Source organism: Pyxicephalus adspersus, chromosome 2 (genome assembly GCF_032062135.1).
Source record: "Pyxicephalus adspersus chromosome 2, UCB_Pads_2.0, whole genome shotgun sequence".
In the NCBI taxonomy this organism is placed as follows: domain Eukaryota; kingdom Metazoa; phylum Chordata; class Amphibia; order Anura; family Pyxicephalidae; genus Pyxicephalus; species Pyxicephalus adspersus.
Window position 1 is genome coordinate 27,529,367 of NC_092859.1, and position 25,562 is coordinate 27,554,928.

Sequence of the window (25,562 nt, forward strand, 5' to 3'; positions counted from 1 at the left end):
AGCTGCTCTGTCGTGCTGCTTGTTTGTTCACCCAAGTCATATGTCCAGAGGCTGCAACCTGGCCTCTAAGCACTGTGAAAGAGTAGTGTTTGTTGTAACTATAGTAGATTATACAGTAGACTATTTGTATAACTAAATGCCAGGAGCTGCACTTTGGTCAGGTTCCCATGGGCATTTTAATCTTTTCAAACCATTTAATACATATCAACAAAAAGCTTTCAAAATGCCTAGTAAAGTCTGCTAAAAGCCCACTGAAACCAAATAATTATCTGCTAAAGCTTGCTAAATGCCTGCTAAAGGCTGCCAAATGCTAGATAAAGTCAGCACACCCAGACTGGAGTTGAAAGGTGATCAGTTCTCCTAGGAAGCTTCAGCACTTGCCTTCCATATGTCTGTGTGTCCTTAGCCTTTAGATGTTTTGCTTTCCTAGTGGTCAGTGTCAGTGGACAGCCAAGGACAATTCAAGGATGGAATTTGAAGTTCTGTAAAAGTGACATTGAGACTTATTTTCCTCATGTGACTTCTTCTTACTGAAGGACTGTGATGCTATTTCACTCCCTGACACTTTTCCATGGTTTGGCTCTTGCAGGCTGTGGTTAGCGGTTTATTGCAAGCTGCCGCTGATCACTACCCTGTTCTCATTTTCTCAAGGGGTGGATTAACATTGCAACCACATTGTTAACCCTTCCTTGGCTGGTGCCTGTGCTGTCATATGGCACTGAAACAATGCACTCACTGTGGCCCCAAGAAAACGCTAGCTGGGAAAAGTACGCCATCCGCTTTGTGGATTATTATGAATCATTTGGGACTTGGCAGATCAATAACAAACAGAAACTGACTGCAATGGCTGTAAAGTGTATTATTACTATGAGAACATTATGGGTGGGGTAAATGACAATTAAAACAGGAACATCCTGGCAATATTAAATGAGTGGATGTTTACATGATAAGGTCAACCGCTTGCAAACATTAGAAGTGGAATTTGAGCAAAGCCAATGGTGTTTTATGAAGATAAATCTTTTAGATGAATGCATAAAGCATTTATGATAGTGCATGGATTTATGAATTTACTGCAAACTATTACCATAAAGGGGAACAATGTGTTCCAAACCTACAACTCCCACAAACCTACAACTGGCACATCTACAGAGAATGCACGGAATACATTACCATGGAAGCTGCATTTGTGGCACATTGACGTACAAAAAACTGAGTCTCAAAACAAAGTCTCAGGCACAGTTCTCGCTGGCCATGAGGTTACATTGCAGTTATCACTTCCTCCTTCCAGTGAATGGCTGGGGAAGAACCTACAAGTAGTTTATCATGGCCACAGACCCATAGAGAAGGTATGGAGGTGGCAGTGACCTGTACCACTCGCTGCTGCCAACTGTCAAGATGCTGTTTTTAAATATATTCTCTGTCCCTGTTTGCTTATGGTGCTCCTGCATCATCATCCCATCACAAGGACTTCCAATGGAGACTACAAATGGCTATTCCACACATTACACAGGCAAGGTCCTTTGTTGTTACCATCAGTAAGCCCACTATAAGAAATGTCATGTAGCCATCACTGGAGTGCATGCAGTCATGAAGCAGTAATAAGGATGCAAATAAATGTATTAAGATATAAATTGTTGGATATTGATTATGACAAAGACAGAAAGCAGTTGAACTTTTATTATTGATACATATCTTCTAATCTTCATATTATTTTGTAAGTCGATTATTGATGTACATGTGTTTTCCTTCTTTTGCAGTGATCAGAGCCAAAGTTGTGGGCAAAAAGCTGATGAACGATGGGCCTTTTGGTACTATGCGTTACACAGTTAAACAGATGAAGGTAAGTGTTCTTCATATTTGACAATATAGCTAATAAATAAATACTTGGCATGCATGCTATGCAGAAAGGACATACAGGCGCCTAACTAAAATGACTTTACAACAACTTGAATATCTAAAAAAACAGTGATGGAGCCTTATCAAACAAGTGAACAAGGAGACAGGTTCTCTTTATATAAAAATGGTCTCGAGAGCAGACTACAGCAGCACTCTGCAGGTTTGGTTTCTACTTGTGCTCAAGTTTATGAGGCCATCTGTGTCATTTTCATTGCTCTTACAGCATCGTATCCCTGGCAGATTTGCAAAGACAAGCTTGCCAACGGAAAAGCATTTGACTAATGTTTACCATGCCTAAACTTCTTTTATTTTCGCATGTTAAGCAGAGGGCCAACATTTTAAAAGGACCCAGCATCAGATATGAAATGGTGAAATGTTTTATCCTGCCTGTAAGAGACTGATAACATCATTGCAGCCTATGCACAGTCTGTGAACTGTGGTTTATAAAGGCAGAACTTTTCTTATAAAAAATAGAAAGCAATAGGAATAGAAAGCTGCAATAAAGCAGCGATATAAACAATGCCACCCCATTGTAGTGCACAGAAGATTTGTGAATCACAATACTGGCTGGATGGGGCTGAAAGTTATGTAACAGCTAGAACAGGACACATATATCTCTATGCCAGCTGGCATGTAGATTGGATGTTTTGGGTCATGATCTATCCCAAAGGAAAGTTGTGTTCTGTGCCTGGTTAGTCAATGTGTACATGTACATAGTAAAGTCACTGAGCAATGCGGCAATGTGCCAGCTCTGGACACTGGATTGGTAAACGGATGAAGTCACTTGCCTCTCCCTGAATTCTCCGGTGCCATAAAATGGCCAATGTGATGGCTCCTCTGCTCCAAGAATTCCTTCCAACCTGTTACATTCACTCTTGTTTTGTGCAGCATTTAGTGAAAAAAAGAAAAAGAATAAGAAATGCTTCTGGGCACATGTAGTCATTTTCCGTAATAAAAAGGAATCCATCGTGCCTGGTCTCCAGTGGATGCTGCGTAGACAGGAGTGGCAGGGAGGCCTCCGCCAGGTCTTCCCCTTGAAGGTGTAAAATTGCGCTACAAGAATGCTTTCCTAAACTGGACCTGTTATTATATTTTACACATTAAATGAACCAAGAAGGCACCATCACATCAATAATTTAAATACCAAAACCTACGGAGCTTCCTTATCACTACAATGGGTTCCCCAACACTGTTCATTTATTATTATTATTATTATTAATATTATCATGAATCCATCCTGCAGTGAGATATCACTGGCTTGTCCTGTCTTCCTCATAGAACAGAACATGGCTGAGAACTCTCTTTCTCCTATCACTGGAAACTATCACAAAAGATTGTTTCCAGCAGCAGAAATCTAATGTTAGTACAAGTCTTTAGTTGAAGTGTTAAGGGTTAATATAGGGGTGCGGTGAGAACCTTTGTAAGTTTTTATTGTTCTGCTCTGTTTCCCCTCACTTCCTGCCCTTGTCACACCCCATTACATAGGGCATCGCATAGAGGGTGAATTTTCCCAGGGGGAACAAAGATAACAATAAGGACCTGACAGGTATTCCAACCCTTCCCTACACTATCAGAAACACAAAAATGAAAGTTTTAAGCGGAATTTCCCTTTAACTCTTTTACTGCTCTTGTCTGATCTGACTTTCTCTAGTGTCCAGATCATGGCTGGAAGAAATGAACTTTACACATGTAACTCTGTAGAACTGGAAGCTTTCCTGTAGGAACGATTGGTTTGGGGTTTTCACTCCCCCTTTCCATGAGCCCTCAGTCATGAGGCTGGCTTACTTCCTCACCAAGAGAGAAAGGAAAGTTAATATTTTGGCACACACTCGAGAAACCTGCAACTTATTATGGGGATTAAGCTTTTGGGAGAAACAAGCAGGCCACATGCCGTTTGAGTAACAATAACGTTACTTGTGAACAAATCTGGAGGGGGCCGGCGTGGGGGTCTCTAAATTAGTATCGAGAGTAACTGTATCATTACCACACTAGGATAATACAGAACTAAAAACGTGAATTTCTTCATCCTAATATTCCTGAACTTAGGTCACCCAGCAGTGCTGTATAGTCTACAATAACTATAAATAAAAAGGAATTTGCTTTGGGCAAAGTATGGAGAACATTAGATAATTACCTTGATAACATGATAGTGTTTGACAAGGGGAGGGGGAAATCAGACCTTGTCAATCATTTATTACAAAATTATAATTTTCAAGTATCTGGCTGTATCTCACTTCTGGCACTTTCCCCAAGGACGCATTACTCCAAAGTCCAACCTTGGTTTTTGTTTTTTGGTTTAATGACTTTCATTGTCATTTAACCCACACCCAGTATCTGTGAGCCCAGGTCATCTTGGAACCAACCCTTGGGGTAATATAAAGCCAGCTTGGGCAAACACACAACAATGCTGTGAGACATCATTACATGAGAGTTGTTCTATACAGAACAACCTTCTTCCAATGCTGGAGGAGAAGAGAAAGGACCCGTGACTTCACATGATCATCCAGATTTACTGAAATATTGGTTGTTAATTAGGAAGCAGCCACAGATTGAGTAGAAAAGCCTGTCCACTGTTTTGTGGGGATGTGGAATAATCCTTACTCCTGATTAAAATGGAAAAGAGCTATAAAACAGTTATATTTTATGTTCAGTAGTTCTGCATAATGAATCCACTTTAAACATTTACTAGTAACGTGACAGCTCAAGTTGGGTGAGAAATATGGTTTGGGACTTATGTCTTATTTTGCGAAAGAATCTTAGTGATGCTCTTGGAATTTTAAGTGACGCTCTCTTGGACAGAGAAGGCAGCCCTGCTGATCAGACTCCTGTGTTTTGCTGGGTGTTGGAAGGGATTTAAGGGTGTAATTTCCTTTGGGTGTTGGATGCCTTTGAGGGTGTAATTTTCCTTATCGACACCAGATGGCTGGATGGGTGGACGTTTCATATAAAGAGAATTTAATCGGAGCCAATGGTGACTTCAAACTCAAATTCTTTTGGTGTCTTTCTTTTGGCAAACTTTTGACTTCCAATGAATTGACACTTGGCAACTGTTGACATCTGTCAGTTCAGCTCTGCTGCTTAATTTCTTAGAAAGCTGATTTTGTAATGCAGATACGCTTAAATAAAGTAGAATCTGATTTCAGCTTTAACATACTTATTTACATAAATTATTTTTAATCTTTTAAAATCTGCAGCTTTCTTTAAAATAAAACCTGTTGATCTTGCCATGAAGGTTCCAGGTGCCTCCTGTAACAAGGTTAACTATGCACCGTCACTGTCTCCCAGCTTTGCTGTTGCATTGTATAATAGGCAATCTATGCAGGTTTGGTCCGCTTGTGGTGGCCATCAGGAAACCCCTCTCAGAAATGCAATGCAACTATCACAGGAGTCAGTGAAAAGGGATGCTGAAGATCAGCAGGACTGGTATAAAAAAAAGAAGAATGACAACAATTGGTAAAGAAAGATGTATCAAAAAGCATAGAAACTGTTTACTTTACAGTATTGATTTTAAGCTCTTCAGGGCAGGGTCCTCTCCTCCTGTATCACTGTCTGTTTTCTTCTGTAATTTGCAACCTCTATTTAATGTACAGTGCTGAGTAATACTTTGGCGTTATATAAATCCTGTTTATTAATAATAATATTAATAAAGTTGGGAAATCAAAAATGGGCCTGGACCTATGAGACTTCAGGTCACATAACCAAAAACCACTGTTTACTTTTTTCACTTTTACATTGAGGCACTAGGGTTCCAGGTTCAAATCCTACCAACATACCAAAAACAAAATGCTAGGCCGATGGGCTCTCACTACATTTACTTTAGACCTTGTTACGGCCCTTAGATAATGTTAGGGACAGTAGATCATGAAGTCCTTTGGGGGAAAGTTAATCACTTGAATATGGATTCTGTATTCGTGCTGTATCATCACTATATAAACTCATATTGATAATGTGTCCTACAGCTGGCTTTTACTCTGCTTCATTTGGACACATACAATTTTGGAGGTGTCTAAGAAATGGAAATCTGCCCAACAATATGGGAAGCATTTTGATAAAGCATTTTGTTCAGCTGTAAATTTTTCCTAAGACCTGTCCGTGTCAATTCATGACTTGGAACTAAAGTATTTTTTCTCTTTTCACTCCAGATGTACCGTGGCTTCAAAAAGATGCCTCAAGTCCAATATATCTACACAGAGTCCTCTGAGAGCCTCTGTGGGGTCAAGCTAGAGGTCAACAAGTATCAATACTTGATCACAGGTGAGATAAATGAAAGATGTTTGGCATAGACTTCTAACACGTTGAAGTGTCAGAAAACAGAAACCACATGGGTCCTCTCTGTTATTAGTTATTATATTATTGTATAATTTTTAGTTTTTAGTGAACTATTACAGTAACTGTTTAACTTTTATGGTGTTAGACAAAGGGCAGGTGCCCACATTTTGGTAACAGTTTAACCATTTTGTTGGCTTCCGTTGGACAATAATGCACAACCCTGACCATCCTTCCTATATAGTCAAAAGTACTTGTACATTCCTCCTAATTTAACTTTCCTGTGAAATCAACTTTGCTAAAACCAGATTGTCCCTATCCACAACTTGTCTATGTAATGTATCAGTGCCAGACAGCAATATTAGAAGTCTTTTGGCACACAATGTTTAAGGTATTGGCTCTGTGCGGGCCCCTCAAGTTCCTCCAAACTATTGGGCTGGTTTTTGGCCACAGGGGAACCATCATCGTAGAACAGAAAACTGTTATCAGAAATTTAAGGCATACAGTTGTCTAAAATTCTATAGAACTGCCATTTTTTTTACTATATAAACACAAGCTTAGATGGTGTCTGTATTATAAAGTAATATTATACTAGGTTATATAGTAAGTGTGATGGTCATGTATGAAAACTTTTGTCAATGCTTTTTAGCAGATATTCACATTTTGTTGTTCGTATATTTTCGGAATGTCCTTAAGCTGTGGCTGATTTGTTGGCCCACATCTAGGTAATAGACAAATGATGTGATTGCTGTTTTCTGTCTAGGCCGTGTTTATGAGGGGAAAGTATACACTGGACTGTGCAATTTGATTGAGAAATGGGACAAGCTGACAATGGCTCAACGTAAAGGACTCAATCACAGATATCACCTGGGATGTAACTGCAAGGTAAGAGAATTCTTTCTTCCTATGAACACGGACAACGCTATATATTAGTCACACAGTTGGCAGAAAAAAATTGCCAGGACTGGTGGAAGTTGACTGTTGCTATGATTTTTATCAGGGTAGAATTTGAAGGGGTTTTATCAGGGAAGAAGGGGTTTGTTCACTATTAGGGTATTTACAAGTTCTTGTGATTGCCAAGCCTGGAAAAAATAACAGAAATTGTGGAGAGAGACAGGATTTTTAGGCAGTAGTTTTTAGATGTTATTGTGTTCATTAATATACTCAATAAAGTCAAAATGTGAATAAACAAAAATTCAATACATATTTCATATTGTTCTAGATAACTGCTCTAGACATGGGGTTCCTAGTATTGTCATGTAAACCAAATAATATTCTAAATGAAAGAAATAAAATTAACATAAATCAATATATGGAGAAAGAAGGTAATAGTGTTATACTCAAGGAATTCTATTGTATCTCCCGACGCGTTTCGCCCAAAAAGTGGCGTCCTCAGGGGATAGAGACTTGAGTATTGAATATATTAAAAGAAAAAAGACTGCAATACAGTCTTATGTCATTATTTCAACCATCAAGAAAAAAAAAACAGTTGTATAATCCTGTTTAACATTTCTCTATTCTGTGAGGCAAGCTTTAAAACTCTAATAAAACGCATATAAACATGCTAGAAACGTTCACATGCGTTTTTAAAAACGTCCGTGTAGACCCAGCTTTAGGTGGGTCAAAAGATTTGTTTAAAGAAAAAATAGAGGTTGATTTCTTACCCCGGCTGCTCATTCTTTGTTACAGATCAAGCCTTGCTATTACCTTCCCTGCTTCATTACATCCAAGAGTGAGTGCCTGTGGACAGATCTGCTCTCAAATTTCGGCTACCCAGGCTACCAGTCCAAAAACTACGCCTGCATTAAGCAGAAGGAAGGTTACTGCAGTTGGTACAGAGGATGGACTCCACCAGACAAAACCGTGATCAACACCACGGACCCCTGAGCCTACAAACTGTAATGGACTGTAAAAAAAAAAAAAAACTGAACGCATGAGCAGCAATGAAATTAGTGCCTAATTTCTTGCAAAAATTTAGCACTTGGAACACTTAAGTCTTTGCCATCATACTGAAAGTATATTTTTTAATCACTCTTCTTTTATTTTCAATCACCCATTTAAGCCAGACATTTTGCAGGGTTCTCTGGGAAAGTTTTTCTCTCTTTTTTTATTTTTAATTTCTATGAAAAAAACGCTTCCTTGGGCCAACCGGCATGTGCTGTCCTTAGTGTTGTGAAACAGTGCTGTGCATTTGTTTCTTTCCTATCGCAGCTGCAGCCTCCTGCCACAAGAGGTGCTGTGTCCTAAAAACTCATAGGAAACACTCTAGGCAAAAGACTCTGGAATTGTGGAAATAAATAGCAAATTTTGAAAAGAGTTTTGGGATGAACCCCAAAATTAGTATGGGGATTGTTTGACTGGGTGACCCACTGTAAAAGAATTAGTAAATTCTACAAAGCTTTCCTGAAAATTAGAAAAGCTATTATTGTTTTTGCACTAAAAGCATACCTTTTAGATCTATATATTGCCAGTGTTACTTTTTTTTTTTTTTAACTGAATTTTGGTGCAATGCCTTGCAGGCCAAAGGCAGCACCAGCCGAAGAAAATAAGCTACTACAGCCTACCGCTTAACATATTGCAGGACTGTAAAATAAGATGCAGCTCCCTCTTGTGGCCTGGAGTATTATACAATACCTGGACTTCCTCTGCTAATGTGGACCTATACTCGAAAGTTATCCTGAACCTATGTAACCAGTCTTGCTCTGGTGGATAAAAAGTAATGGGTTGAAAGACTTGCCTCCTTCACCAAGGTGTTTGATCACATGATCTCGAATAAGGGGACCAGCCAATCTTAACTCTAATGCTGTTTTTCTTCAGAGATCACATGATCAAACATCTAAGCTTTTGGTCCCATGGCCAGCACAGGATAGACTCTGGAGAAGCATTTTCATTATTTCTGCCCTCTCTACTACCCTATATTTTGATCCCAGCAAGAATGTTTGCATAGCTTTAAATGTACCTAAACTCTGGTGTCTTTTTTAAATAAGAGGTATTTATTTTTTTTCTCTAAAGCTCTGTAATGTCCCATATCTGAGATATTCCCACTACATACCTGTCTACAGGCAGGAAGTAGAATTGTTTGAGCAATGGGACTTGACAGAGACAAAGTAAAGGTATGTACCAATCATGCACCAATGGAGAACATACAAATACCTTTTATTTATTTATAGAGGACATGCAGAGTTTAGGTTCACATTAAGTTAACACTCGAGCACAGGTGCACTTTAAAGGCAATCTGTTACAAATCAAAGCACCAGTGTAAAGGCTCTGATAGAAATTGTTACCCTTCCCATGTACTCCCTAATAGTCCTCCTAGGGAAGTGAAGCTGAACCCAGGCATTGGTGTACTGCATTGCAACTTGTACGTAGGCCATGCCTCAAGGAATAGCTGCCTCCATCAGAGACTTCTCACTTGTTTGCTTCATGAAAGAGGCCTTTTAGAGACTCCAAAAAGTCTTGTGTTTTTCTGTGAAGAATCTTTATACTGGAGGTCTGTATAAGGCTACTATCTGATTATTCTGTTCTGCTCATTACGCAGGATTTTTTATTTGGTGGTGGGGAAGGGGGGCCTGTTAACAGCCACAGTGCCAGCAAAGGTTCCTTCAGTTTTGGGCAGCCACTAGTGGTCTGAGTGATTCAGGTTACCCACAAAGCCAAAACTAAGATGTCATCCTCCTAAATCTACATACCAGATCCATCGAAAGAGGGTGACACGTGTTTTGGCTTAGCTACTGCAGGTTCTGGTGGGGCGATCTCCCTTTATGGGGTCCTAGGAGATATAAGAAGCCTCTGCAGGATAAAACTTTTCAAGCACCACACAAACATTGAAATACAAATTTTTGGTAATGCCGGCCTGTTACATTACTGTTACGTTACTCGCCTGTTACAAGTACTACAAGTACATTTTGGAAGTATTTAGAACAAGTGAAAGTTTGCTTGTAATGGCAATATTTTGGGATATAAATATATGCTAGTAACAGAAGAATAAAATTTGTGTAGAATAGCTGAATATACCTTTGGAATGTAAAAATGATTTCAATGTGGCAATTCCGGTAATGGGGTCATTGTGAACCTCTCTGCTCCCATCTAGTGACAAAGATCTGAGTTTGTATTTCTCACCATCCACCTACGGGACATCGTAGAGGTCAGTTTTCAGGGTAACTTCACATGAGTAATAAAAAAGTGAAAAAGATTCCCAACATTTATACTTTACCTAGGAAGTGGCAGATCTGGTAAATTTTACCTAAGGCTAAGTTCAGATGGGAAGTGGGCACCGCAGTACCAATGTGGCTACCAACAGCTCGCACCTTGCCAGCCACTTGGCAGCCCCAACATCTAAGCTGGTTCTTAATGAACAAGCTTTTGAACTTTTGACAGTAGGTGGTGTTCACGCGCCCACTCCCCCATTCAATCGCTATGGGTGGCTGCGAGGCTACATGTAACATCTCAAGTGCAGGAACAGTTAATGGACGTAAAGAACCAGAAACCACACTATAACCTCACTGCCCATCTGAACTAATCCAAATGTATTCCTTATATGTAACAGGTAACACAGATTCACATGATTTGAAAGTAATGCCTGAATAAATGTGCTGCTTCTCATACACTGTCCAATCACACACTGAGGGCAGGTTGGTGACTAAGCTTTACTGCCTAATACAGTAAAGGAAAGTGTAATCAATACCTAAACTAAGCTATATGACAGGGGTGCACAGATCCCAAGACTGGCTTAAGGCATTCACAAATTCTTTGCTAGGAATAGATCACGTGTATGTATTTGAATCATTAATTGTTTTCCCAAATTTACAATTAAGTTATAACTGTGCAGTCCTTCTTAAAAAAAAGTTTATATCTGCTTCCATGTTTAACTTTACATGCCTTGTCTGGGCAAAAAAGATTTAGAGCTCTTTTGACTGTCTGCCTGCATCACACATGCTGTCTCCAAGCTCCTAAGTGAGAATAACAATATTAAAAAAAAAAGAGGCTAGTAGATATCTACATTCCTCTTTACTATAAAACTCTGTTATTTGATACTAATATATCCCCTCCATGAAGGAAGAGTAAACCGGAGATTGCTCTACTTTCTCCAAAGTCTCAGTTGACAGAATGTCAGGGGGTTCAGGCAGGTGGAGTATTGTTTATTTGGGTCACCATTTTGGCCCCATTACCTGACCCTCTTGGATGCAGCTTGTGTAAAGACAGACAACTGACAGGGTAGCAACCTTTAGTTGTGATTCTCACCAGCAAAGCCATTTTCAGAGAAAGTGGGAAAAGAAAAATTAAATAAGTTGAACAGATATTTCAATTGTTGAAGATGGTATTTTCTTCTACTCATGTGGGGTTACTCTATAAAGTGGCACTCATTGGGTGGTGCCTTGACACCCAGTAAAGGGGAATAAGTGAAATTTTATATTTTTTGAGTTGCTGTTGACTGGATATTTGAATAGAAAACATTACATGTAGATCTCTAATATAAAGCCTTTTTTTATTGGTTCTGACGAAATGGGTGACTAAAGTATATGTTTTACTGAGATTGTGTGACTTAACATATTTTTCTGTTTATATATTTTTTTCTCTTATTTATCATTTGTAGAGGAAATTTTTTAATATATCTTCACTCCATTCCAAGTAGGGAGTTGTAGTTTTTTTTGTATGCTATTTACAGGTTTGCTACAATTATATTACAGATAAGGAATATTTTATATCAAAATGCTTTTATATTTGCAGAGAATACTCTTTGGCTACAGAGATTTTTTTTTGTCCTTTTGTAGTTACGTAGGAACAAGTGCTTTTAAATAAGGATGCTTTTTTAGCTTACACAGGAACGCTGTTAATCTTGGTATAGCATTCATAGCCAACCACTGGATAGCCAGCAAGGTGAATAGATTTCTGTTAATATAACTATGCACTGAATAAAGTAGACATGAGTGATGATGAACGAGAGCAAGTTTAGGCCACCTGTGGAGCCCTATCAGTTAGAGATTTATAAAAAGCCGAAGTTATGTTTTATTTGAAACAAATCGAATAATGCAAGCTGGTCTCCTATGAAAAAGTATTTTTTTTTACTTTAATGGTATCTGCAGGATTGTGCCAAGCAAAGTGAACTTTACAGGTTGTCATCCACTAATATTAGGCATCAGGTTCTCTCACTTCACCAACACTTAGGTGACATTGTAATATTATTATAACAGAAGTGACTAGCAGACTTGTATTTAGGGATAAGAACAACAAAATCAGTCACTGTGCAGCGTTAATGGAAGGACGCCGAGTTTGCCTATTAATTGACTAAACATGTCTGCTTTTACATATATAAAGAAACTAATTATGAAATAAAAAACCCTTTTAAAACAGCATCATGCATTGACAAGATTACAATAGGCTGTTTGCACATATTATCTGTAAAACAGCTTAAATAATTAAATATTTCCAGGCATAAAACTGGCTTCCTAATCCTTGTAAATATCTATGCTCACTGGCTCCTTGTATTGTGGTCAAGCAGACCCTTTTATGTGAATTTATATTTATATTATTTTATTTTAAATGAAGCAGTTTAGTTTATTCTACCGCATAGTCTATTTTTGACAAGCCTAATGCTGTTCACACATCAACTCCACAATTTTAAGAGTTAGTCAGTTAGATCATTTGCCATGAAAATTGGCAAATGGTCACTCAAAATATTTTCATCCTGGCATAATTTTAGATCATTTTGGCTAGAAGTGTTACTTGAGACAATTTCTGGTCACACAAACCAAACAATTGAACTAAATAATAAGAGTTTTTGCAGCAGCATTTAAAATAATTTGTCATCAGTTTGTCATTTTTAAGTGGCGTTCTGAGCGATCAGATTTATAGCTGCTGTTATATCAAACAGTACTTTTCAATTTCCCAAATAAATGATTGGAGGGGAAGATCAATTGGTTTGGAAGACCAACATTGGAAGTAAACTTCAGTAATAGGTGAATAGGATTAGTAACTAATGAATACGCATTCTTTCATCTGACACATATGGGGAAGGGGGGGGGGGCTGAGGAATTTAATTATGTGAAAAATACAGAGTTATAATTTGCTTGCTGCTACTGTCTTTTTAGTGTTTTATTATGTTGAGATACATTGCAAACTTTTTACTATGTCCTTAATATAGATTATCTTGTACATAGATGTTAAAAAAAGAAAATCAAAGCCAATAATCTTGCACTGACGTGGCCAAACATTTGTCAAAAATAAAATGTGCAAGGTGTCATAGAATCAAGTGTCTTTTTATTGCTGTCATTGCACATGTCATTACTACAGTTTTACCATTCCAAATGAATCTTTTATTTCCCACCAGGAAAGGATTAGGCCATGGAGGAGGGTTGGGGCTTGTCATTTTCTTTTACCTGGCTGGTACAAATAAGATATACTGGACGGGTGGCCCTGGGTGGAGACAGTACCCCATTCACACCTCAATCAGAACAGGAATTGCAGTCAGTGACATGTTTCTATTGCAGTCTGTGTCCCCTTGGGGAAAATTACTCCTCTAATTGGTAATCATTAAGACAGAAAATGAGTTTAATCCTAAATTTGTAAGTAAAAATCTGTCTATGGTGACAAATGCCCCATTGACAACTAAGATGGAACTTGGGATTCGGGAAGGCAGGACATCCAGTATTGGTAGGCTTATTCAGACCTCGGTATAAAGGTGCTCTTATAAGCTTGGTGCACTTCAACGGTTTATTAAGAGAACCCTTTATTGTGCCGCAGGGGAACAGAAGGAGGGTGGACAAATTCTAGCCATGATTGGCGACAGTCTGCCAGCACAATGTTAGACATTACAGAGAAGAGCCATTTAAGTAGATCTGATGTGTCATACTAAATGGGTACAGCAAACAAAACTGCCTCTCTTCCCGGCTTGGCAGGCACATACATAATAAACACTTACTAGTTAATCATTGGTAGACTTTTAAGCAGGTACTCATGACTCCTGACATTCCTAAAACCGATAAAAAATATTTTCTACACCATCAATGGTCAAGAAAACACCAAATATTCTGTAATACCCAGAATTATGTAACCTTGACACTCAACATTCACAAATGCAAGTTTTCAAAATATAAAGAACATGTCACATTTAGTCTTGTTTAGTAAAATAGTGCAAGGCTGGCTTTAGTAAATTGAATTCTTAACGATGGTTTGGCTGAATGCATTTAGCACTGTTTATTCAATACATTTACTTTTTTGTGTAAACTATTGTAGTGATTTACAAGAGGATTGAAGGTTTTAAAACCTTTTCTCTATGTACTTTACCTGTTTGGTAGTTCCATTTTGGCAATGTTACTTAATTTTATCAGATCCTAAGGTCTCAGTAAATTCCAGGAAATCCTGATACAGAAATATTTGTACCGATTGCAATTATTTTGAATTTTAGAACACAAGACCATACAAACAGAGAAATGCATTAGCTAAATCAATATTCAGACATAAAACCAATTATTTTATTTGATGAGAATTCTAACCACATGCACATAGAACCTACATAAGCATAACATAAGCAGCTTTCTTGTAATATGTTGTATGCTTCTTACTTATTCAGTTACATTGTTACCAACTATCCCTGTAGTATACAGAGCACCCTTACTTTTCTATGGGGTTCTATAACCCTGTCCTAGGTTGACGACACTACTTCACTTAATATACAGGGCGTGTGTTCTTACCCTAGAACTAGGATTGTGTTATTAGCCGGATCACTAGGTGAAAATAAAGGAAAATGCCTGAAAAAAAGAAAACAAATGGAGCCAGCAGGTGCAGCAAACATCAAACGATCCAACTCCATCTACAATTACTTAAACATTCTGTCAGACTGTACTCTTAGTAATGTGACCTCAAAAACTGCTTGAAGTTCTATTGTTTTAGATCCAATCAGGCTACTGATGTATGCAGACTTAAAGACTGAATTACAAAGTGCGTGACCACTAAAGTGGCAATTTCCAATTGGCCTTCTTGTAGCTTCACACGAAGGCTGTCACAGACTATATCACTATATCACTTTTCTCTACGTAAATTTGTGTATATACTGTGAAGTGCGGCTAGATTAGGCTTAGGGTCCTGCAGATACTCATTATCAAGTCTGTGCTATACAGAGAAATATGTGGGTTGGCCAATTCTAGCCCAAATTCCCAGTTTCTCTAATATTATTTATAAAATGTATATTCTGTAATTGTATATTGGCTTCTGCTCTAAAATGTTTGTGTTTTGCAGTATATTTTATCCTAAACATTAAACAAATACTTTATATTTCTACCAAACACATTGCCTGTGTCTCTTGCGTCCTATTAATCGCCTGCTATTCATATGTACAAATGTTTAATAAAAAAAGAAAACTACCCTGGATTGAAATAGGACAAAGACTTTTGAATGGCATGAACAGTCCAATTATTAGAGATGGAGGGGATGGCTCGGGGCTAAAACTTATGCAAGCAAAATAATAGGTTTTTAGCCATGCTATCCCACTCCTGATTACAAAGAAACATATTTTTTTGTTTTATATTAAATATCTGTTATGAGAAACATATTTTTGATGAATATACTGTTATACTGTATATTTTAATGAAAAAAAAATGTAAAAGGGTATACACTTCAATTTCATTTTTATATAATTCATTGCTTAGGTCCTAACCTAAGCAATCAGTTTGTAAAAATATGTTGACCTTTCCAGAATTAGAAAATGTCAATATCTCATGAGGCATTGCACATTGTAAGGGGTAAAGACCATGGAACAGAATGAATATGCATACCAAAGTGTGAACATAGCATATTAAAATGCACAGAAAAAAACATATGGAATAAAACCAAATTACAGATGGAATAAAAAATGTTCCAGAAAAAAAAAGGTTGGCCACAGGCCATTTAGACCTACAGGCTCCTTTTGTTCTTTTGCCATGCAGAGATGTCAGTGGACAATATTGCTGCAGAAAAAGGGGAACAATAATGAATAACAGAGGGTCGGTAAGCTGTATAAAAGATGACTGCGCAAGTCAGAACAAATAAAGGAGGAGGAAGTAGCACTGGATCAGTAATCTGTACATAATCTGAAGGTGAATGCCTTGCCAGATAAAAGAGGAGGAAGTAGTTGTTGATCAGCAAGCTGTAAATAACAGTGTGTGACTTGTCAAAGGAGAAGGGAGCAATGCTGGATCAGCAATGGCAGTGGGTGATAGTGGTGTTGTATCAGAAATCAGAATATAAAGTGTCATTGACTTGTCAGAAATAGTTGTAGGAGCGTGTGGATTACTAAACAATATACAGAGTGACAATAGGCACCTTATTAGAAGAGTAGGGAGCTGTATTAGAAAGCCATATACATAATGGATACAGGAGGATGAAGCACTCGTGATAATGTGCAACTTGCCTAACAATGGAAGAAAAAGCATTCATGAACCTGTGCTGTGTTGTGCTCATAAATTTACAACTTGTGAAATGCTGGTCATTGTTTAGAAAATATAACTGATCACGCTGAAGACGTTCCTTTTTCTTGGGGAGTGTGCATAGATGAAGCCATTTATTATCACATGATGTATTATATTTTAAATGATAACTGAACAGAACTGAAATAGGCAAAAAGGACCTGATCAAAAGTTTACTTACCCTTGAATGTTGCGGCTGATAATATGCACACAAGTTTACACATTTATGTTCTAGTTAAGGAACAGTGTCCAGGCCTATAACTTAGTAGTAATAGTCAATTTAAATTAATTCAGAGCTGCACTGACTTTTTTGGATACTGAACCACAAGGGAAGCAAAATAAATGGCTATAAACTTGCAAATATTGTACAAATAAGGAAAAAAATGTAAAAAAAAATTCCAGAGTTCTGAAAAAAGCCTGTCAGGCGTGTTGAAGTCCTAATAAAAATGTGGAATGTTAGTTAGGGGTTTCAAGCAAGATTTCAGCCACAACTGTTGAAATACAAAAAGCCCACAAGCCAGTTGAATTGCAAACCTGTCTGCAAACATGTGGCGTTGCTGTTTCAAGATGTATAATAGGCAGTTGCTTGAACAAACATATGCTCCACTGTCAAGTTGCAAAAAAAAAAAAACAGCCCCTTCTTGCAATATTCAAAACAGCAATCCTCAAAACTTCTTAAACAAAGTTTTTTGGAGTGATGAGACCAAAATTGAACTGTATGGTCAGAACCATACAAATATTTTTGGAGAGAACACAAGAAGGTCTATGACAAATAGTAAACCATCCCTACTATGATGCATGGAGGTGGTTCAGGGAAATTTGTAAACTACAGTGTGCAAACCGGCAGGAAGTAGGACAACTTGCATTTATTGATCTGGAAGCTGCACATGTGACACAATTGGATGTTCTAACATGACAATGATCCAAAACACAATTCCAAGTCAACTCTTCAGTGCCTACAGCAAAAAACAGTTCCTGGAATGGCCCTCACAGTCTCTTTACCTCAAAATCATGGAACTCAAAGATGGAGGTTATACATAATGCTTCTTGGGAACCCAAGAAATTACAGGGAACTGGAGGCCAAGATGAATGAGGAGCTTTACCACAATAAAGACTTCTTCCACAACTCTCACAAAAAAGACTTCATGCTATCATTAATGCTCAATTGGGCAGAATGGTATGTAAACTAATAACGGGAGCCATTTCATTATTTTCCTTACAGCTTTGCTTTATTTATTGGTTGTGATCATCTGTGATGCCTTATAGTTTAAAGCGTTTCTAAACCCAACATTTTTACTTTACATAGAAGGGTAGACAACCCTTTTATATAAAGTAAAAATGTTGTTCTTTTTAAGTGCAACACCCTTTTTTTAAAATCGCTGCGGCAATCAAGACTTATTAGGAGCACAGAGCCTCCCGGGAAACCTACATCATGCATCCCAGGGCCATTTTCCCACCAAGGGGAAAGAGCTATGTCCCCTGATCTCGTACCGACATAATGCGAGAGCGGACGACAAAGAAAGTAAACCAAAAAAGACGGAAGAGAAGATAGAAGATGGTGGTGCCCAACACTTCTTTTGCACTGGAACGAAGAGGAATTCCAGGACGACGCGGGGCCATATCGTGGGATGGACCAGAGCCATCAAAGGATCTGCAGGGTAAAGGTAAGTGTAGTTTTTTATTTTTAGTTTAGTTCTGCTTTTAGTTGGATCCCTTTAAAAGTAAGTGAAATGTGTTTTGCCTGAACATTCATGTTTTACAAACTCTGCCAGTACGGTGTATTCTATATATTAAAATACAACTTCCAGCCTAAACAAAACCTTTTTTATAGTTTCTGAAGGCAGAATTGTTTACGTCTCTAAAAATAACGTCACAACAACATTGTCTCAGTTTCTAAAGCTGAGCGTGATGAAAACATGCAAATCAACCCATCTTCTGAACTGGACCTCCAGCATAAATTTGTATGCATTTGCACAGCAATGCTATCATAAATTATTATTTGCATAAAGCAGCTGTTATTTGAAACTAAAAAAAAAAAAACCCGCACACACAAAATGCTCCCCTTTTATGATGTCAATATTACCAAATGCTGTTCTGATCACTAGAACCCTTCCCAAAAGGACTCCAGAGAAATTAGCATTGCCAGGACTGACAATCTCCCCGGATCCCTGGTACTGTCACTGCTTCCTTTGTATGTAATTACTTTCTCTCCTGAAGTGATGTGAGGACAGATTTAGGGACCAGTGAGAGCTGTGAGGGGATGCTACTAACTAAAGTTTTTTCAGAGGACTTTGGAGGACCCATTATAGCAGCGCTCAGCAGCACAAACATTGAGAAAGATGAGATTTTATTGGTTTCGTTAACAGGTAGCAGCAAACATTTTAGTAGTTAGAGGCATTTAACCCATAACACATGAAACATTTATATGTTTTAAAGGGGTATGCTTCATGTGTACCTGCTTAGTGAGCCGTACCATAGAAAAATTGGCACAAATGAAAAAAAGCCAAGCACTTGGAAATGAAGGTATGCAAACAATAATCACACCATCTCCTCTACCTTAAACCAATGAGAGCTATTGTATAATATGGAGTAAACAGAGAAAAGCCACACCACTTTTCTACCTTATACCAATGACAGCTATTATACAATATGGGGTACACAGAGAATAACCACACCATCTTCTCTACATTATACCAATGACAGCTATAGTACAATATGGGGTACCCAAAGGATAACCACACCATCTTCTCTACATTATACCAATGACAGCTATAGTACAATATGGGGTACCCAAAGGATAACCACACCATCTTCTCTACATTATACCAATGACAGCTATAGTACAATATGGGGTACCCAAAGGTTAACCACACCATCTTCTCTACATTATACCAATGACAGCTATAGTACAATATGGGGTACCCAGAGAATAACCACACCATCTCCTCAACAATATACCAATGACAGCTATTATACAATATGGGGTACACAGAGAAAAACCACACCATCTTCTGTACATTATACCAATGACAGCTATTGTACAATATGGGGTACACAGAGAATAACCACACCATCTCCTCAACAATATACCAAAGACAGCTATAGCACAATATGGGGTACCCAGAGAATCACCACACCATCTTCTCTACATTATACCTATGACATCTATAGTACAATATAGAGTACCTAGAGAATAACCACTTCATCTCTTCTACATTATACCAATGACGGCTATTATACAATATGGGGTACACAGAGAAAAACCACACCATCTTCTCTACATTATAGCAATGACATCTATAGTACAATATGGGGTACCCAAAGAATAACCACATCATCTTCTCTACATTATACCAATGACAGGTATAGTACAATATGGGGTACCCAGAGAATAACCACACCATCTCCTCTACATTATACCAATGACAGCTATTATACAATATGGGGTACATAGAGAATAACCACACTCCTCCACCTGCAATTGCTTACAGTTTTTGCACCATATGGGGCATGCAGAGAATACCCACCTAACTCTTCCATCTACTTAGTGCCCCAGTGTGCTACAGACGGGCATAAGAATTGTCAAATGGGTAGTGGGAGGTGGGAGTCTTGATTAAGCTTTTAGGTATTTTAATAGAAGTTCCAGAAAGACTATAGGAACACTTGTTATGAACAAGGTACAGAGCAGTACCAAGGACCTTAGCTAATTGATACTGTTCTCCACCACTTTTGGTCATAAATAAACATATGTCTCATTGAAGGAGATAGATAATGATCTTTGCCCATCCTTGTAAACAATACTAAAAGCTCTCCACACCACCCTTCCACTACATTACATTCCTACATGTTATCATAATGTAAGGTCAACCTAAAGAATACAATATTTCCAACCATAATTTATTGGGTTGCTTGCAGATTGTGACTTTGTATGGATGACGGCCTCAGGTTTACATCTACCCACAGCTGGCTGCTTGTTTGGACTCACATAAAGGGAGAGCCTTGGACAAAGATCAATAAAATACCTGATACCCGCAATTATAAAATGCCGTCTCACACCTTCCATTGTCCTGTCTGAACAGTCTGGAAACTACAGTTAAAGACCTAAACATTTCTCAGATCTTACATAAAACACCTTTGGTTCAAAGATCAAACAAAATAAAGCGCAAGTCAGCAAACTGGTTAGCCAATTATACCTTTTTTTTTAGCTTTCTAAACATTTCTTCCATAAATGATGTCTATTATTCCAAGGCATTGTTGTGGCCTCTAAATACAAGTTCACTCATTCAAGTTCAACAACAAGTTCATTCAAGTGGATAAAAAACAATGAACATATCTTGGTTCGATTCACAGGAGTATTGTGTTTTGTGCACTTTAAAATAAAGGCAGCCTATACACCAGCATTATAAAGAATATTATAAATATTAATATCATATAAATATTTGATATAAATGTCAATATTAGAAAATGAAAATTAATTTGGCAAACCAATCAATTGTGATAACGGAACTCCAGTTTATTATATAGATTATGTGACCTAATGTATGACCAAATATACATTTAATAGCAAACAAGTACATCATCATTTTCAAGTTGTCATTTAAGATTGCCTTTCTAGCTGATGGTCTTTGGACCTCTACCAAAAGAGATTCTGACTATGTGGTTTCAACTGAATATCACTCATTCAGTCCTCATCAGAGGAGCCCACTTACATAATGTAAGTCGTGTGAACAGCTGTTTTAAAACAAGCTTTGGACTTGTATTTATGGGCAAATAGAGCTTATTTTCATGTTGCACTTTACTTACCCACTCCCTGAACTGCATTTAAACTTCTTCCAAGCTGCATCAACCTGCTTCAAGCTGCTTTTGTATTCCTATTGATTTATTTTGATAAAGAAGAAGTTCTGATGCAAACAAAAGTACATTGACAGGGGTCCTTAGAATGCCATTGTTTTGTCTTTATATCTTTCAAGGGCTTAATTCAAGATATCAAAAGTTGTATCCTCTCACACCTTGTCCCAGGCTTTACCCATTACTACGACCCCAATCTTGACCACATTCCTAATGCCTCATCTATTACAAGGTATCAGAGTGGTTTTGCTTCCTCAGTAAACTTTCCTGAATGTAAAAACAAATAACTGAGAGTGACATCCTCATTATGAAAATACCGGAGAGCTTGGAGAGAAATATCGTAGTGAAGCCACACTACTGGAGGTCTGGAGCTACGTATAAGAAACTATCATGTGATTGAACCATCTAGGAATATAAAAATAGGTTTTAGATGGAGTTTTAGATGGAATATTGTCTAATAAAACAATCCCTCCCACCTAGTGATTGCTTTGCCAGGCCCCCCTTTGCTCTACTGCTTGGTAAGTACATGGTCCTTTAAAATAAGGGGTTCATGTAACTTCCTCCCCTTGGGGCTGTGTCACTAAACTTGAACACTATCACATTAGGAATGTCAGGGGACGTCCTTAACCCTATGTAAGCTCCAACATTAAATCAAGAGCTGATAAAATGTTCCAACGTTCAGTAAATGTACAGTGAGTACAAGGGGGTACGGGTTGTTCTTTTCAAGTAAATCTATGTTTTTCAGTTTACTGGTTCCACTAAATTTCATCAAAAACAAATCCCATAGATAATCAGCACTTGTGTTTAGTCAGTCTCCAACAGAACTAGGATAGATCTCTTCAGATATTTGCGACATGGTAGCATTTACAAGAAGCCTTTGCAAATGCTACCATTCATCCATTTCCAAAAACTATCACTCTGATTAGTGCGAAATGCTAATCAGAATCAGATATTGTGGAGCAACCTTTTTCCAAGAATATTTACGCATTCATTTTTTTATAAACACTTTTCACTAATGAGAACCAGAAACATCAAGTGCACAGCAAACTGTCATCCCTGCCCAGAGACGTCCCGTGTCTCATTTTGGAGCCATATGGGAAACCAATGACACTCACCATCTGTTTGTGGTTTGGGTAGAAGGACTGATCCACCAAGGGGAACTTGTCAGCGCCCAGTCTATGGAAGATCTTAATGAGCTGTGAAAACTGGAAAGACAAAGACATAGTCAGGAGATTGGCCACAACTTATTCAACAGACCTCTAAATTACTGTATCTTACACGCTGAGGTTACTAAGCTGCCACAAAGTCACTGTGACACATCTGCAAAAAACGGAGATAAATTGTATATTTAGCAAAAACTTATTTTTCTTTACTTTTCTAGATGAGTGTAGAAGAGCCTCTTTCACGTTCCTTTTACTTTTTGTCTCCCAACCGGGAAGATTCCCACTACCAATTTTTCCTGGTGACAATTGTTACTTGGACAGAAAGTAATACAGAATATGAAATTTTTCAGTTGTCACTAGAAAAAAAAATAAAAGGAAGATCTACCATTGCGATAATTGTTCTGATGACTCTCTCCACGTGGGAAAATTGTTTAATATTTTGTAGAGATTTCCAGTTGTCCTCCAGACAGAAACAGGAGCAAATCTCTGGTTGGCTCTTTTTTTAGATTCCTGTTTGTTCAGTTTAATATAACATATGGATATTAGTAAAAGTGGTCTGTATGAGACACATTTACAGGTATTTTCCCCCCTACAGCCTTTGACTATCTGTAAGAGTGCTCTGTTACTTTGTTCTTTTTACTTTCATCCTCATTAGCACATTTTCATATCAGTACAACATCTAAGGACTGGTAAACTGCAACATATTACAATTTTGGTTTTGGGTTTTGATACATTCTAAATTCTTTATTGCACTGACAACACTGATACAACCCCTGTGACAGCACACAGATCCCTCTTATATAATGACCATGCTTCCTTGTCTTCATTGAAATCTGTTCTGTTTTTATGCTGATAATATCTATGCTCTCCAAACATGCTATTTGGGTGGATTAGGCATTTTCTAACACAGAAATTATGCTGGGAGTTACAAAGAAAAAAAAAACATCCAACATCTACAAAATAGATGAGTCTGACACTAAAACCCATTAATCAGATTATTATAAGTGTTTTTCCCAGGAATATTTAGAATATAATTTGCTGATGTACAGCTACAATTTCTGGGTCAGAAAAGTGGTTACTCTAAAAGATAATGGCACTAAATGTAATGTTTTCAGATCTGTCTGGAATATGATTATCTATCCTACAGCCAGGGATTGATCTATAGTCTGTAGTCTGTAGTCTGACTACTTTTAATCTTTTGTGACCTGTAAAACTGTTTTGGGTTTAATGCAATGTAATGTGCATATAAACCAGGACATTAAACCCTTATTTTTTCTGGTAAATATAAAATTCTGGTAAATAAAAAGTGTTTTGTTATATTTGGTAATTAAATAGTTTAATGTACATATACCTGTTGATTCCACCAAAAATCTAATAAACTTTTAACTTCCTTTGCTTTAGTCTTACTAGTTACATTGTTCCAAGCTATTTATTTGAACTATAAAATACCTTCCCTTGTATATTGAAGGCAACACCTTGCCAGTATTCCCCCTTCTGCCTCCAACACAACTAGCCACAACTCCATTGGCCACACAAGCTTTTGGGAATGAGGGAACTGCCAAGAGCAAGGGAATGGGGAGCTCAGGTTTTGCAGCTAATCATCAGTCACAGGCTCTTTCACAATACCTAAAAAAGTCAACATTCCCCTTAGTGTCCAATGCCAAAATACCAAGGGAAACTTAGGGTTGGCTATGAGAAAGGCAGGAGCAGACTGGTTATGTTTGTTTATGCGTGGATGAAAAGTATGGGGGGGGGGGATCTCCCCAAAACAGCTGTAATTTTGCAATGAGAGTGGGAAAAATTAGCACCTATGGGACACTACAAGTGGCTTGGCCAACACATATTACACAGGCACATGCCATCGTTTTCACTTTCAGGAAACCTGCCTTGGGAAGCCATGCAGCTGTAGTAATTGTAAGCATTGGGTGGCTGAAAACAGTATTTTGTAACTGGGAATTATTTGTAACACACAATGAATTAGCTTACATCTACCTTAACTAGTGAGATGCCTTTTCCAAAGTGTGATCTACCACACTGCTGTATTCATCGCACCCATGACATGGGAGACAATCCAACACTCAGCACAATTCTTGGCAAGCGGGCAAAGAAAAAACGTGGCTTCTAGCACCATAGTGAGACTGGAGCCTGACAGTGAAGAGGAAAACAAACTTTTTGTTTTGACTGGCCTTATGAATTATCAACATTCTAAATCTCTGAAGAGTTCTCAGCCTTTTCTATCTCCTGATAGGTATCTAATTTCCTTGTCATTGTCATCCTGTCCTGGAGAACTGACGCAGCACGTTCACTGCTAACGACCTGAATTAAACTTTGACACCTTGGTTCTGATATTCCCTTAAGACACCATTTATTTCTAGTGATCAAAGCAGTTCCTGCAAGATTCCTAGTGGCTTAGCATGCAACATTTCTAACTAGGAAAATATATTTTAAAGCAAACAAAAGCAACAAGGCTTAGCTTCAGTTTTGTTATATAATAGTTACACATTTAATAGTCATTTGAAAATAAAAGTGTACGTCCAGCTAAAACTTTTTTTTCACATCTTGGATAGAATGGATAAGGATTAGAGCTGATGAAGATAGACTCTGCATCAAATGATTTGTGGTAGTATGATCAACTGAATTTTAATTGACAGTCATCATTTATATTGAACAAGTCAATCTAGTTGAGTATTTTTTAACAATCCTTACACATGGAGTTATTTTGTTCTGGGGTACTTACCACCCAGGGCTTGCTGCAGAAGTTGTAGATAGAGTACAGGGAATTGACGCTCGGGACCCCTCCATACTGTAGGCCCATGATCAGGCTTCGGAAATCCTCACCAAGAGTCATGCTGTATGCGTGCTGACGGATGAGCACAAAGTCCGGTTTAAATGACCTGGAACGAAAGGACAATATTTAGATATTTAGTTAGAAAATTATGGGTTGATGGAG

General features: G+C 37.9%; 2 protein-coding genes across 3 annotated transcripts in view; one reads left to right on the forward strand and one right to left on the reverse strand.

Annotated features, from left to right (window-relative positions):
- TIMP3 (TIMP metallopeptidase inhibitor 3) overlaps nt 1-15,443 on the forward strand; it is a 38,806-nt gene extending 23,363 nt beyond the window's left edge. The window contains exons 2-5 of the mRNA XM_072400158.1: nt 1,758-1,840; nt 6,039-6,150; nt 6,926-7,047; nt 7,852-15,443. Of these exons, the coding sequence (XP_072256259.1) occupies nt 1,758-1,840; nt 6,039-6,150; nt 6,926-7,047; nt 7,852-8,049 (515 nt within the window). The 3' untranslated portion in view covers nt 8,050-15,443. The remainder of the gene's footprint in view (nt 1-1,757; nt 1,841-6,038; nt 6,151-6,925; nt 7,048-7,851) is intronic.
- SYN3 (synapsin III) overlaps nt 1-25,562 on the reverse strand; it is a 188,161-nt gene that overhangs the window by 93,159 nt on the left and 69,440 nt on the right. For both annotated transcript variants that reach the window (XM_072400159.1, XM_072400160.1), the window contains exons 5-6: nt 25,350-25,506; nt 22,565-22,654 (exon numbers count right to left, since the gene is read on the reverse strand). In XM_072400159.1, the coding sequence (XP_072256260.1) occupies nt 22,565-22,654; nt 25,350-25,506 (247 nt within the window). The remainder of the gene's footprint in view (nt 1-22,564; nt 22,655-25,349; nt 25,507-25,562) is intronic.